Here is a 16658-nt window from a genome sequence, read left to right on the forward strand (position 1 = left end):
CTCCAAGAGTCTATCTACAGAATTTGGTGTTTCAGATTGAAAGATTTCTTCCATAGTCAAAGTATGTCATTGGAATTTAATGTAAACAATTATCTGGAATATTCAGTTTTGTCGAATATAATATTCAATTCAAGGTTAAAAAATGCCATTGAAAGCTAATTTGAATACTTCACTGTTCCAGAATATAAATATTCTATGAAGTAATCTAATGTTGTTTGAAATACCAAACTGAATATTAGCATAACTGGATATAGTGTAAGAGAGAGAGAGAGAGAGAGAGATAGGGGGTGGGGTAGAGATGGAGTAGAGAGAGGAGAGAAAGATAGAGAAAAGGAAAGACAGATGGATGCAGGGAGAGTGTTGCAGCCAAACATTCTGCTATTCTTATCAAATAAGCAATTTGCTGTTTTGTCGTCAGCATTTATGGAATGATGACAGATTTTTTTTTTATAGAAGTTGATGTCATCTGTTTTTGTTTATTTCACCGATCCAAGAATGGATGATGCTGGCAGGAGAGACAGAACGACGGAGAAATGGGAAGAAGTGGTAAAGGGTGATTACAGGAGTCTGAGTCGTGCAAAAGAGATGACCAATGGAGTGAGCAAACACACACACACACACATACACATACAAATATATACTATTTCTGTTCTACATAAATGCCTATAATATATATATATATATATATATATATATATATATATATATATATATATATATATATACATATACACACATACATACACACCATATCTATTCTAAATACATATACATGTATGTGTGTGTTTATATTATATGTGTGTGTGTGTTCATATGTGTGTGTGTGTGTGTGAATATATACATTAAAATATATTTTGCCGAACTGCTAAGTTACAGGTACATAAACACACCATCACCAATTGTCAAACTGACACACACACACGCACAACAAGATTCTTTCAGTTTCCATCTACCACATCCACTCGCAAGGCTTTGGTAGATGGAAAGACACTTGCCCAAGGTGCCACGCAGTGGGAATGTAGTGAGTAGACAGGAGTAGAAGGAGGGGGTTATAAGGAGGGTACGTTGTGGGGAAGGGATTCAACAGGGACACATTGTGTGCAAGTAGGTCCATGAGGGTGGTATAAGTGGGTAGAGAGTACCCACTTATACACAGTTCTATATATCTACTTCTTTACCACCCACAAGTCTCACCCGGCCATCTTTAAGAAACTGAAGCACACATTAGACATAAGAAGTTCTAGAATATGGCTGATCGTAATAAGCCTGTTGGATCAGGAACTGAAGCAAGGACCAGGCTCTGAATATTACACCTCTACTTCCATTCCCCAGACAGGGAATGGAAAGAAAGAAAAAGTAAAAGTACATAAACAAACAGCAAACTGAGATTAAAGTGCTGCACTATTGATCATGAGGTCATGAGTTCAATTACAACCGCAGCCATTTTATCGTTCCCCTGTACAAAGTACCAAACTTCATTTGCTCCAGTTTGCATGACTGAAAAAAAAAAAAAAAAAAATTGGGGGCAAGGGGGGAAAATATATCAGTTTCTTATTCCTACTTCACAGTTGAGTGGCCAATATTAGGAGAGACATCCTCCTCCTCCTCCCCACCACCACCACTATCATCATTGTCATTATCATCAACAAGCTACAAAAACAAATGCCCCCCACCCGCAACAATCCAATGATAATGATTTAAAGAACAGATAACGAAGTGGTTATTAACACTTCACTGATTGATAACACAAAACCTCAAGGACATTTCGTTGAGAAACTGTCATTTGAGATAAACAAGTAATTAAGAGGATATAGCATGTCGTTCCAGTTTTAGCTTTAACACTGGTTTCGAATTCTGGCACAAGGCCAGCAATTTTATGGGAGGCGGGTACATTGATTACATTGACCCCAGTGCTTAACTGGTATTTATTTTATCAAACCTGAAAGGATGAAAAGCAAAGTCAATCTCAGTAGAATTTGAACTCAGAGCATAAAAGTGGATTTGTGTGATGTGGATAAATATTCCATCAATATTGCACAAATGATGTTGGCATCAATTTTAAAATCCACCCAAAACTTGGCCCCCGTGCTATCCACCCACTACAAAAATCGAACTCAGGACACATAACAATATTACGAAACAACTACTTTACTTCAACTGGTCCAGCTCTTTTTAATATCATACCAAAATACATCAAAACGGAAACGGATCTCATAAAATTCAAAAGTTCTCTGGACAATTTTCTCCTAAGAAATCGTAGACCAACCTCCTACACTCGGATATGTCTCCAACAATAATAACTTTGCTAGAGTGGGCCATGGTGTCCCATATAGGACTGAGGTGTGAATCACAATCTAAAAGACTACACCAGGTGGTGCTATTAAATTAGACATAACCTGGGTCTATACTAACCAAAACCTAAGTATCTGAGAATGCAGTAATTCACCTGGTGTGTTAAAGATTCTGCCAGTTTGCTGCCTTAGTTTTAACTTCAACATTATCCACTTCAAGGTGGTGAGCTGGCAGAAACATTAGCACACCAGGCGAAATGCTTAGTGGTATTTCGTCTGTCTTTACGTTCTGAGTTCAAATTCTGCCAAGGTCGAAAAATTAAGTACCAGTTACATACTGGTCAGTCTAATCGACTGGCCCCCTCCCCCAAAATTTCAGGCCTTAATTCTTTCTACAATAAAATCAATAAATAATACAAACACCCCACCTCCACCCTACGACAAGAAGTGAAATTAAAGTGTTTTCTCTACCAATGTTTTATGACAAACATAACCCAACATGTTGTGGTCAGGGTGTTTTGGAATTAAGAGAAGTATGTAAAAATTAGATTTTTTGCACACACACACAACAAAATATTAATTTTTTTTTCTTTTGGTAATTTGTATTTAGAAAGTTGATCCTCGGTTTGGCTGTTGTTTCTAGCTTGTCAGGTTTCAGGTTGGGGCGGATTTAAATTTTGAAATTTTTTCTTTGGTAATTCGTATTAAAAATTTGAGAACGTGTTTCTAGCATATCAGGTTTTCTGTTTAGATACTTTTTGCATCTGCTATTTTATAATTCTATACATGCGTGAAACATTAGTAGCGAAAACACTTTAATTTCACTTCTTGTCATAGGGCAGAGGGGAGGGGGTGTTCATTTTTATTTATTTTCCAACCCATGCTAGCATGGAAAGCGGACGTTAAACGATGATGATGATGATTTATTTTTTTAAATTGAAATTTTATAGAATTTTTTTTTTTTTTCAGAATCACAATCTCCGTATTTTTCTGCGTATTTCGCAAATTAAACAACTTTTTTTTAAAGTGAAAATTTAAGAAATTTAGTGGGTGGGGGAATTAAAATTTTGAAATGCAGATTTTTTTTTTTTTTTTTTTTGCGAATTCGGAATCTCCGCACTCGATATAGTGGGTTCCTGTAAAAAAGAAAAAAAAATCCCAAAGTGGGTGTGATCCATTGTCTTTACCTCCGCCAAAATACGTACACAACCCGATTTCGGCGTAACAAAAACCCTAACCCTAACCCTTAACCCTAAACCGACAACACCGGGTGCACGTCTTCTTTACTTTCGTCTCCTAACCCTTACCGGGTGTGCGTATTCTTTACCTTCGCCGAAAGCCTTGTTTAAGATTCTACACTTTAGTCTCCAGACAAGCTGATGTGTTGATATACAGCAGAGCAGTGAATCGTTTAAGGTTTAACTCTTCAATATTCACAATGTCTCAATTGACACTCGACACGTTGACGCATTTATGCAAAATAGATGGAAGCTAAGGTGTAGGCGAGGGAAATAACTCTTGTCTGCATAACTTGAAAGGGTGAATTACAGCCTCAATGCTGCTGTGATTATGTCATCTTAATACGACATTGAACGTGTCTGCTAATCCTTGCAATTAAGATCTGATATTATTATTATCAGGGTGGCGGCGGTGGTGGTGGAGATGAACATGTTACTGTAGTGGTGTTGTTGTAATTAGGATGATGCAGGTGACTTTGACAATGTAGAAAGCTTACTACGAGAGGAATAAATAGGTGTATTAATGTATTTTGTTTTCACCTCACTTTCTCTCTTCCAAGGTCATGCGGTAGAGCTTGTGTCGTTGAAAAACTTGCTTCACAACAACGTTTTCGAGTCCAGTCCCATGTGTATGTGTGCGTGCGTGCATGTATGTATGAAGATATGTGCGTGTGTATATACATATGTAGAGGAACGTAAAAATCACCCACTACACTCTCAGAGTGGTTGGCGTTAGGAAGGGCATCCAGTCGTAGAAACTTTGCCAGATCAGATTGGAGCCTGGTGCAGCCTTTCTGGATTGCCAGCCCTCAGTCAAACCATCCAACCCATGCCAACATGGAAAGCGGACGTTAAACGACGACTACGACGATGATGATGCATAAGTGTGTGTGTGTGCGTGTATGCATATATATATATATATATATATATATATATATATATATATACATCACATAAACATACATACAGGCACACATACCGTCATCATTTTAACATTGACGTTTTCATGTTTGCATTGGTCAGATGAATATATTAGAGCAGTTTTCTAGAGCCAGATGTCACACACAATGCTCCACCTATTTTCAAATGACATAATAATCTTCCAGTCTATCACACACGAACCAAACATGGTCTCAATGCCAGGACATTACTCCAGAATGTTATTTGATTTATAGATCTCATGACAAAAGGTACGGATTTGGCTGATTGCAGGAGTTATATCTTCATAGACTAACACACATTCACTGTTTGTTCTGGCTTATGAATAAGATTCAAACAACTCATGTAGAACATATCGTCAGTGAGGAGATACTAAATCCTAAGGGGGTAAAAAAAAAAAGAAAAAATACTGTACCAATTGAAGGTAAAGTACTAGTTCACAGACTCTCAGGTAATCTTGTCACTCTTTAAGTGAAGAAAAGGAAATTGTACAAGAAGTTATCGAAAGCCACCTCTTCAAGAAACTCAGATCAAGGAGAAAGTACTTTACATACGAGAAGAAAGTGAGATAATGGAGACATCACCACATCTCCCAACATGCAATGAGAAAAGCTGTTATTGGCAACCAGTGGGCAGTGCCTTGGACAGTCTCCAGTTCTACATCTGTTGATATACTTCTTCATTGCCCACAGGGGGTTAAACACAGAGGGATTAAGTCGATTACATCGACCCCAGTGCATAACTGGTACTTATTTAAACAACCCTGAAAGGATGAAAGGCAAAGTTGACCTCAGCGGAATTTGAACTCAGAACGTAATGGCAGACGAAATACCGCTAAGCATTTCGCCTGGCGTGCTAATGAGTCTGTCAGCTCGTCACCTTAATTTTGTTGATATACTTCTGGACATATTTTATAGATTTGACTGAGCACATTGATGGGTGCTTCAATCAAAGAAGTGACCAGGCTGCATTTGGCTGCAGTATAAGGGAACGAAACCTGATGAGATATCAGCATTTAAGAGAAGTCATTACATCAGCAGCAAAGAGGCTGTGTGGTGTATTTTAACTCCCCCCCCCCCCCCTGATGAGTGCCTCATCCTAGTGTTGTACACCTAGATCTTTATTGTTATTTGGAGAATAGGGAAATAGTTTACAAACTTCAGCCCTTCAATCCCCATGGAATACGGGCCATTGATGATTTTTCTCCAGTGTTCTTGACTCTTGGCTGTCTCCTGGTGGTCAGGAGAGTTGGCCTTGCAAATTCCTTTCAGAGTTTGCTGCACCATGTGAGGCCTTCCTTTCCCAGATATTGATTTGTCATCAGTGCTTCTATAACCTTGTTTTTTTCTAGATAAAGTTGTTGGCTCTATGCAAACCCATATTGACCACTAGGAAGATGTAATCCATATTAACCTGACCTCTATCCCGTAACCTGTCCAGCATTGGAGGCCCTAGCAGTGTTCAGTGAACAAATTGAACACACTACCCAGCAGTGGCTAAAACATGAACTGATCAAGTTTATGTATAAATTTTCTTTTTATAAGTTTGTTTCCTTTTACACAATATTAAAACAACAGCTAAAAATTTTCTGAAGCAGCACCCCCACTAATCTTATTTAATGAGCTGACACTGGTATATATGTATATATATATATATATATATATATATATATATATAAACAGTAGAACCTCACAGTATGAGCTCCCCATTATACATGTAATTTGCTGTACAAGCCGAGACTTGTGTGAATTTTTGTCTTGAAGTACAAGTGGAAATCTGCAGTACAAGCACACCTCCCCAAAAATTTCGGGTCTTGTGCTTAGAGTAGAAAAGCATAGTTTATCAAATGCTCAACTCATTCTGCTGTATCAACCCCAGAAGGATGAAAGTCAATAGGATTTGAATTCAAAATGTAAAGTGAATAATTTCTTAAACAGATAGCAGGACCCAAATTTGTAGGACATGGTAGATGGGTGAATGGGGGGGGGGGGGGGGGGTCGCGATGGTTCATCATAATGACCCCCGGTTCTTGATTGGTTCTTTTTTTATCTAGTCCACATGGAGTCGCTCATGTTGACAGAATCTTAACTCAAATATGAAGAGATGTAACTAAATATTTTAAAGAAATAAAATGCCACAAATTTAAAGACTGCTATTGGGGGTATAGGTGATGATATAGACTGGGGGTAAGGGTAATGATATAGACTGGGGGTTAAGGTGATGATATGGACTGGGGGTAAGGGTGATGATATAACCCCACCTCCCAGTAATGAACTGGTGTATTATTTTTACCGAGAAAATCGGTGCAGCAACAAACACAATTCTTTTGATATTTAGTTTCATCTCAGTAAGTTCTGAAACTAATGTCATTGGTTACAACTTTTTAACTGGTCAGTCCTTGGTTCATCACATTTCTGACTAATGACGATGGAACATCAGTAATTTGGTAGGCTTGCCTGCAAGACTATCAGATTTCCACCAATTTGTATTTATACATGACAATCTACTGCAGAGTTTACAAGGTGCAAGTCAATCCTATGGAATCTATGGGAAAAGATACTTGCCTAAGACACTGACGGTGGGAAATAACTCAGAACAGGGTGATTACGAAGCGAACTTGATATCAGAATAAATATGGGTGCAGACATGATCCCTGTCTATACCCATTAAAAACAACTGTGACTTTCTACATATTGGTACTACTAAAGCAGCACAGTCCCGAACGCGCAGTCGCGCGTCCGCGCTAGCTAGTCGTGAGTGGTCGATCCTAGCCCTGACCCTGTCCCTGTCCCTGTCCCTAACCCTATCCCTAACCCGCGTGTGTAAATGACTACATGTTTAGGGTTAGGGTTAGGATCGACCACTCTCGACTAGCTAGCGCGTTCGGGACAGTGCTGCTTTAGTAGTACCCTACATATTTTAGAAACCATCATTTTTGAATTATGTATACGGAGATTTAAAGAGGATAATCTTTGGATGAAAATATATGAGTGTGTATAACTGAGACGAGCGACTTGTCATCTACACAGGAGGGAGGGGGGGACATGTTTATAGTGTATACACAGAGAGACAGACAGACTGACAAAGAGGTTAATGGTCATTTAATCGTAGACCGTTCGGTAGCCTTTTGTTACTGTAGAGACTCAGGAGAGGACGGACTCACAAACGTTCCAGTAGGACCCCCCGGGATTTTTCTTGGTTTTTTTTTTTTGGTTTTTTTAAAGACATTGTATATCTTAGACTACGTAATCTAATGGGTTCACCTTTTTTTTTAACGATAGTAAGGGAAATTTGGCAGCTGTTTCAAGCGACCACGTAGAACTTCCCAGAGTTGACTTGTGAAGTAAAGAATGTGAGACGAGCGAAAGATTCCAGTTCAAATAAGTACACTTGCAGACATACAACTGTGTAGAAAGAAAACAGCGACAGTTCAAAAGCAGAGTTATAAATTAGAATACATTGAAATTATTACAACTTCGGTGTCCCTATTCGTTTACGTTTGGTATCAAAAACTTAGGAATCATTAAACATGATGAAGAACAAAAACAAAAAGAAAGGAAGAAAAAGAATACGATAATTTACTTACTGGAATAGAACAAGGGAACGTAAAATATTTAGATATCGAATCAAGATGTGGTCGGTACACATAAACACATATACATATACATATATATATGTATAGCAAATCAAAAGAACATCGCTGCTTTCCAAACTCTTTTACAACTTCAACTTGCAGTTTTTTGCTTTCTTTTTTCCCTCTTAACATAAAACGCTCGCTCTATTTATTCCTCCGTTCTCTTTTCCTTGTTTCTCTGTTCCATTTCTTTTACACTCTTCATATCCAGTTACTGTTTATGTTTTGTTTTGCTTTTTTTGTATTATTATTTTTACTATCCCTTATGTTTATACATTAGTGCACCGCTTTCGTTTGATAACTTAGACGCTCCGTCTGTTCAACCTCTGTCTATGTATATATGTGAGTGGCATATATATATACACATGTATATATATATATATATACACAAAGACACACACACACACGCTAACGTAGGGAGTGAGGGTGCGATGTGGTGTTACTTATTAGTATTTGTTTATGATGATCGCAATGAAAACAGTGGCGAATGTACTGATGATGCGGTGGGTAGTTATAAGAATCCTTAAACTCCGCAGGTAACGAGTGTGGAACCGTAAATCTTTACAATATCATGCTCCACAGACTGCTGTATACATCTACTAACTTGTGTAATACGGGGAATCAGGCATGACTATGAAATATACATAGTAACATTAGGCTATTGAGAGTTACTCCCCCTGCTCATAATAAACATTACTACTAGCGCCATCTCTTCGCTTAAACTATGACAAAAGTTTTTTTTAATTACGTTTAGTAATCGAAGAGAGAAAGTTGTAGAGTGCAGCGTCACAGCTGGCTAGCTTGATAGGGAGTGGTCTGAGGTAATTGCTAACCAAACTGTCAACTTTCTACGTATTCTCTGGCTGTGACCAACCGATATTGCGCTGTGTCCATGATTGTTTGGCTTTGAAGTTTGCTTCCCAACCATATGGTTTCCGATTCAGTCACAATGCGTGGCACTTTGTGCAAGTGTCTTCTGCTACAGCGCCAAGGACGTCGTAGACACAAATTGACAGAAGTTCGTCGTGTTTATAGTAAAACAAATCCAGAGAAGAAGCACGCTCTAAGATGTAGAGCAGTTAATATTATAATGAGGGAGGCCAGTTTATGGGGTTACCCTGGGTTTTTCGTCCATAAGGGTTTTGGTCAGACCCCAAGACCTCTTCAAAATATTTTAAAGAGTTCTTAGGCCAACAGGTTTGAGATCCGACAATACACCGTAAGACCAAACCCCTTATAGATGGGAAACTCAGGATAACCCCATAAACCGGCCTTCCCCATTTTTAATGTGTGTGTGTGTGTGCGTGTGTGCAAAAAAAATCCACAAATACACACACACATACATATATATAATGTGACAATTAATATATATATATATATATATATATATATATATATATATATATGTATGTATGTATATGTATATATATATTGATATTGATATACAAAATCAAATGCGCACACACAAAGTTGCTTCCTCCCCTACCATTTGGCAACTGGTTTTATCTTGTTTATATCCCCGTAACTCAACGGTTCGGTAAACGGAACCGATTGAATAAGATCTAAAAAAAAGTAAGTGTTGAAGGTCTATTTGTGCGAGTAAATCCCAAGGTGATACCCCAGCATGGCCGCAATCCAATAACTAAAACAAGTAAAGAGCAAAAGAATTAAACTGAAATGCGCAAGCTATCCCAGCAGTTAAAAGATGCAAAGTACGGAGGTTGATTGGAAAATATTCAAATATAGACGTGGATTTTCATACGTTATTTTTAGTAAATTTTGCAACACGTCATTGCAATCTGGGAAACTTAATCTTCACAGAAATAACTGAAGGAGAAACTATATTTTCTCATAAAAATATAGCTTCTATCGTTTCCATTGCATTATTTTCACAAAATTTAAATAACCATGATCCTAACAAGCTAAGGCTTCTGTTCCTACATTTGGGTCTCACAAATTAGATATTACACATTTGATAATGTATGGGTGACCTTTTTCAAAAAGCGGACTGCATGAGACAAAATAAATTTCCTTAAGTGCGCCATTCAGAGCGTCCTGCTGGCCCCTGTTTGCCCATGGTTGCTGTAAGGGTTACAAGAAATTCACTCGGAACCATTCAATACGCCAGACACCTGTCTTTACTATTTCAGAAAACCGAGGTAAACGTTATCGCCCCAGTTTTCTCTATCACCATCGCTAACGACCCCTTATCGTATTATCAACAACGGATCCTTCTTCTATTGTGCCACCCTTTATTTCATTTTCTGGTAACGGTTCAGTTTTATTGATTTCACTTTTTTGTATTCAGATTTCTAATAAAATATTTTGCCTGTGTTTCAATGAAGAAAATATTTAAGATTTTGGTCGAGTTAATAAACTAATTAACTTTTGCAATTTTCAGGTTTGTTGTTGCTGTTTAGCCTAAGGTCATATCTAATCCAGTAGTCCCACGATGAAAGATGTTCTAATTTTTTTCATTTTTTACTTTTTATTTCATTTAGTTTTATTTTCACACATCAAGTCTATTAACCTGGAATTTGAAATAGAAGTTCACAAGAGATCCTTATACAAAAACATTAAGGATTTTAAATATAAATCTTTTAAAGCGCAGTGTTGAGTATCGGAGTTTCAAATGCATTGGTATGAAAGTTGTTAAAATTAGAAACCACGTCGATAAAAAAAAGTTAAAAATATATAAGATAAATGAAACCAATAAACTGTCTACAGTCTGTCTACCCTATGTGAAAGGCCTCTCCGAAAAGATACAAAAGATATGCGGCCCATATGACATCAGAGCAGTATTCAAGAGCAATACAACACTTCGCAAATATCTCCTTCGGGTAAAACCACCAACAGAAGAGAATATGACCAAAAACTGCGTGTACTCCATCCCATGCAGCTGTGGTAGGTTATACAAAGGCGAAGCATGTCGCCCCCTCAAAATAAGGGTAGAAGAACATCGCAAAGCTGTGACACGAGGAGATATTGATAAATCGGGTATAGCTGATCAGGTATGGAAAAATGGAAACCACCTCCCCCTGTGGGATGAAGTTAAAATAATAGACAGGGAACAACACTGGAAAATACGAAAACTAAAAGAAGCAGCACATATGCTAGGACACAACAACCTCCTAAGCAGACCGAGTGCAGATATGAATAGCATATGGGAACCGGTATTGAGGAAGGATAGAAAAATAATAGATTTATAAGCCTTAAAATTCACCCCATATGGCGTAGTGGTTAAGAGCGCGGGCTACTAACCCCAAGGTTCCGAGTTCGATTCACGGCAGCGACCTGATTAATAATAGTAATAATAATAATAATATAATAATAGTAACATCGTTAGGAATGAGAACCCAGGTTCGAAATTTCCGCAAGACACATGACGAAGGCTGGAGGGTATATCAGCCGAAACGTTGTGTTAACAACAAAAAAGATGAGGACAAATATCCGTCAAATGTAAATAATGTAAATAATTCCTCATCTCTTAAATATAGAACTGTATAAGATAAAAGAAATTTGAAATAACCTACATATTGTCGACCTAGTTTAAGAAAACCTGTTGATAAGGTTATAGATTAGAAAACTAAAGTGCAGAAAATATCAAAATATTAGGATGATATTTAATGTATCGTCGGATATTTATCTCGGTAGAAGATACATTTACAACTTAATCCCAACATATCTTAATCCCTTGAAAAAAAAACACATACATACATACATACATACGTACATACATACGTACATACATACATACATACATACATACGTACATACATACACAGGAAAGCTATAGACATAGCAAAACAGGGTGGCAGCAACATTACTAAAAGAGAAGTAAATAATAAAGATCTTCGAGGTTTACGTGAACTGAGAAAATGGCAGGAAAGAAAACCCATCTGCTCTCCGAATAAGAAACTTAAAATAAATTCTGATATTGTATCGCTGGAATATTTTCAGTCCTGGCAGGTAGTCTCCCTGGTGCTGGTGAAATGGCAAAATGTAACAAGTCTAGGCTGTAAACTGGTTGGTGATATGAAGGGCACTCAGCCAATAAAACCAAGCTAAAATCTTGAGTCACATATGACATGAAAAAAACAAACAAAAAAATTAGTTGCTGTGCTACACCGATACCCATAATGCCCAGTATTAACTAGGGACAGATGTGGGTTGTCAGGGTTTCAACACAACTAATTAGATTGGAAGAAATACAGTTTAGAATTGTGCCGTGTTGGCGAATCAATGAGGTTCTATTTATAGTAAGACAGCTACATGAGTTCTTAGATAAGAGTAAACCACAATACCAAAACATTCATTAACCAAAAGAAAACCTTTGGCAGGGCACCACACTCTGTAGTCAGGTGGTCAAAAAAAAAATAACAGAAACACTTGAATGGCTTGTGGAAGCCTTGCAAGCCTTAAACAGAGATGCGTCCAGAAGAGGCTCTCTTGTTTATTATAGTTATCTAGGTCATAATAGAAGAGGTTAGGAGCAGATATTCGTAGCAACACCTGTATTCTGAGTACCTGGTTCCCACAAGACATTTCAAACGTGTAAAAGAGCCTAAAATTGAGAAGCTTCAAAATAAACCTAGTGATGACAAACATTCTCTTTTGAGAGGGTCTAACTGTCAATAAAGCACATGCACTGGTTATGTTTCACTTCAATCTATTATTAATCAATTAGGTAATCGATCAATTGATTAATCAAGTCAATCAAAGTCCTTTATTTACAGCCCGTGACCTTATCAATGATTGTGTTTCTCAAGCATTCTCATCGGCACAAACAGTAAACATACAGTAAGTGCTGAAGAAAAACATGTTCTTGAGGAACATATAGTCATTGGTAAGATCACAGACTGTCACGAAAGGACATTGACAGATTAAATGATTAATCAATCGTTCAATCGATTATATACTCATTCCACTGGTAATAAAATGAGCGTTCACCATAATTGACATACTGGAAATTGTAATTGATATCAATAATTAAATTGTGTGGTGCACTGCAATATTGTGAATCGTTTCATTATGTAATCCACACCCTCGAAAACGTATTTCTGCAAAATGTCATGAAAAAAAATATGCGTTTTAAAGAGAATCATCAAGAAATAGAATCTAGTGACAGGAAAAAGGGATTCGAAAATTTTGTTTAAATAGTATTAACATAATCGTTCTCTTCGCCCTCAAAATCATATCTCTGCAATTTTTTTTATTAAGAAATATGCATTTTCCAGAAAGTTGTGAAAAAACTAAGCTTGGGCGGCGTGAGAGTACCAAACGATAAATATGCCAAAATGTGGCTGCTTGTTCTTATAGGTACCACCGCTAGACTAATCTAGGGCAGGCCCTGTGCATGTGAAACTTCCCTATGCGAACTGGAAAGTTCTGCACTCTACTCTACCACCGTTAAGCAGATTACTGCAACTTCGGCTACAAAGACTAGATTTAGGATGAATTCTGGAGTGGTTTTCGTTGCCTTCTCCAGAACTAGTGGAATTTGAACTCGGAATAGAGAGAGCCGGAAGATTTGCAGTAAAATATCTCTGCGCACCAACGATTCTGCCATTCTCCCACTTGCAGGGCAACGTGAAATAGTCTTTTTTTTTTTTTTTTTTTTCAAGAATACAACGGCTGCCTGGTGAAGGAACCCACGAGCTAGTGATCGTGAATGAAACACCCCTAACCACAAGGCCACGCGCCTTCACCATAGAGGGACTCCATTAACTAATACTGTAGCATTTCCACTTGATTAACTTTACAAAATATATATCGTATTTGATGGCATATAAGATATACTCCTTTCCAAAAAAATGTGTACAAACAAAAACATCAACCCTAGTCTTATATCAGAATTTGGGCCTCCCATAAATTTGAATGCACGAAAACCTTTTCCTGAATATGTGCCGCTGAAATTCGTGTATTCGTGTGCATCTGATATGTCTGTGGGTCTTTTATGCCATCAAATACGGGTATACAGATGAATGAATGAATGAATCAATCAATGAATTTAACTGTGACGCATTTGTCAACAACCTGTGTCTGAAGCAGTGTGTTCCTCAAGTCAGTTACTTCCGTCAATAGCTAAGCAAAGGGGAAGTAACTCGCAATTGTTTTACAACTTGGTTGAAAGTTTGGGAAAGTTTGGAAGTTGTTTTCGTTTGGAAGCGTTAAATAATCTGTGACGGCCAAGTTGGAGGAATTGTGCTGCAGTAGTAGTTGTATAGCAGAGTTTGATGATATCATTCCAAATTATGGCCTATATTATCTGATGGAAGAAGAAAATAGCGATAAAACGGTACATATTTCCTTATATAAACTTGTGAATTCGCAAACTTTCCCATTCACCTCTCTCTCTCTCTTTCTCGCTTTCTTTCTCTTTTCCTGTTTTTTAAATATTTATAGTTGTTTGGCCTCACGTTACTCTTGTTGAAGTATACCCATTGTTAAAGGCATTCCAGCCTTCATCATCTTAAAACAACATTATCTAATGTAAGCTACCACTTTTAAGATGGTAGTGCGTTATTTGGTAGAGATTTAGCTGCCATTTCTAGCAGTTGAATCGATCACAGAGCTTTTTTATTTCCCCGTTGTGTATGTTTATGTGTTGGTTATTTTTATTGTGCATAGAGTAGTAAAGTTTATGCCTAGTCCGCCTGAAAAAAAAAACGACAAAAATAAAAACAACTGTTCAGCTATCAACTAACTGATCGTGTAGGCTTATAATCCAAGACCTTCCGGCCTTGACCTACCAGGTTTTTATTCAGACTGCGAACATCTAGGGTTACATTATCCATTATCTATTTCCTTTTAAAGAAGGGAGAGGTGTAGATTTGGTTGCTATTTCTAGCTTGTTATGTAGGATATAGTTTTTTAGCTGTAGATCAGGTAAACTTCATCCAACAGATGAAAGGTTTTGCTGTCCATGGTCATCTTGTTAGGACTACATTATACTAGTGTTTAGGCCTATAGTTGTTATGTATATTATTATCATCGTTGTTGTCCTAGTTTTCTTCTTTCCTACTTTATACGTATTTGCCTGAACGAAAAGAACCACGCCTTATTACGAAACAATAAACCAGATACACATTTGTAAATACCAAACGTAAACAGACAGACACACAATAACAAACTCCATTTTGTTTTTGTTGCCCGATTTGCGCAAGTTTTCGAAAGAAAACTTTATATATATTTAGTGGGAGTTATGTTGTTATTCAAAACTGTCCCATTAGGTCCTTTTCGTAGGTTTCCGTAAGGAGCCTGCAAAAGGGGCTGAATCAGACTATTTTAAATAATAATAATAATAATAATAATCTTTTCTAGTATAGGTACAAGGCCTGGATTTTGTGATCTGGCAGAGTTTCTACAGCTGGATGCCCTTCCTAACGCCAACCACTCCGAGAGTGTAGTGGGTGCTTTTACGTGCCACTGGCACGAGGGCCAAGTCACACGGTACTGGCAACGGCCACGCTCAAAATGGTGTTTTTTAATGTGCCACCTGCACGAGAGCCAGTTCAGCGGCACTGGCAACGACCTCGCTCGAATAATTTTCTAACGTGCCACCAGCACAAGTGCCAGTAAGGCGACGCTGGTAACGATCACGCTCAAATGGGGCTATTTACAGGCCACTAGCACGGAAGCCAGACAGCTGCTCTGGCAGTAATTTTTATCCTCCCTCAAAATTCAGTGGTTTTGTCAGGAATCGTAATTAAGCAGAAAGGCCATGTGGTTAGGAACTATATAGCCCATTTGGCCAACCCAGATACATTACTGGTATGTATATCATCAATAAAAGCAGGGTGTATGCTGGACATAGGAGTTGAGCAGTGGACAATACAATGAGTGTCAGAAGTTTACTTTGGGAGAATTTAGTTAAATGCTTCTGTTAGCAGCATTTTCATTTTGCTCAAAAGCAGCCTCCTGAAGGGAAGCATGAACATCACACATTCTTATTTTTCATCTGTTATAATTCTGTGATCTTTTGACTGTATCAGAAGTGTTGTTTAGTTCCATGTCAGCTCTAATCCAGCTGACTGATGATCAAAGATGCTCCAGCTGGGAACATCCCGCCTTTCCCTAAGAAAATAGTGTATCTAGGACTACGTTATTCAGTGTACACTTATTTTTACAAGAAATTTCTAAGAAATTTGGTTGTTATTTCTAGCAGGTTGAACGGCCATACAGAGGCTTTTTCTTACTTTTTGACTGGAAAAATGTCTTACTGTTTCTATAAAACCATTCCGTTGTACCATTTTAATATTGTCTTTTACTGTTTCAGAACCCTTATCGAAGTTCTCGTGATTCAGATATGTATGACAGGCTTGATTCTAGGGAAGGTGCCAAGCACATGTCACAGCCTGACTATAGCGTCAACCCTCAGACATTATTGGAAAACTATGTGGAGAAGAAAGTTCGTGTAAGTTGAATGTACATTTTATCTTGTCTATAGAACATAATGAATACCACCATCACCAGTAGGGATCAAGAATTCAGCTCTCTGTGAACTAAATCTGGCATTTGGGTTTCATGTTTGAAGTTAACACAGGAGTAGCTGTG

At 37.7% G+C, this 16658-nt stretch overlaps 2 protein-coding genes across 3 annotated transcripts in view; one reads left to right on the top strand and one right to left on the bottom strand.

Annotated features, from left to right (window-relative positions):
• Nucleotides 1-9149, bottom strand: part of LOC106869417 (DGAT1/2-independent enzyme synthesizing storage lipids) — a 30552-nt gene extending 21403 nt beyond the window's left edge. Inside the window, exon 1 of the mRNA XM_014915148.3 lies at nucleotides 8055-9149. The gene's annotated coding sequence lies outside the window, so the exon portion shown is untranslated. The remainder of the gene's footprint in view (nucleotides 1-8054) is intronic.
• The window catches only part of LOC106869395 (cerebral cavernous malformations protein 2 homolog), a 32022-nt gene that overhangs the window by 1686 nt on the left and 13678 nt on the right, over nucleotides 1-16658 (top strand). The window contains exons 1-2 of one of the 2 annotated variants that reach the window (XM_089358999.1): nucleotides 14189-14400; nucleotides 16381-16518. In XM_089358999.1, coding sequence (XP_089215125.1) covers nucleotides 14374-14400; nucleotides 16381-16518 — 165 coding nt within the window. In that variant the 5' untranslated portion in view covers nucleotides 14189-14373. Of the gene's footprint in view, nucleotides 1-14188; nucleotides 14401-16380; nucleotides 16519-16658 lie in introns of those variants that run through there. The other variant, XM_089358998.1, reaches the window with a different exon arrangement.

Source organism: Octopus bimaculoides, chromosome 10 (assembly GCF_046866305.1).
Source record: "Octopus bimaculoides isolate indiv1 chromosome 10, ASM4686630v1, whole genome shotgun sequence".
NCBI classification, from domain to species: Eukaryota; Metazoa; Mollusca; class Cephalopoda; order Octopoda; family Octopodidae; genus Octopus; species Octopus bimaculoides.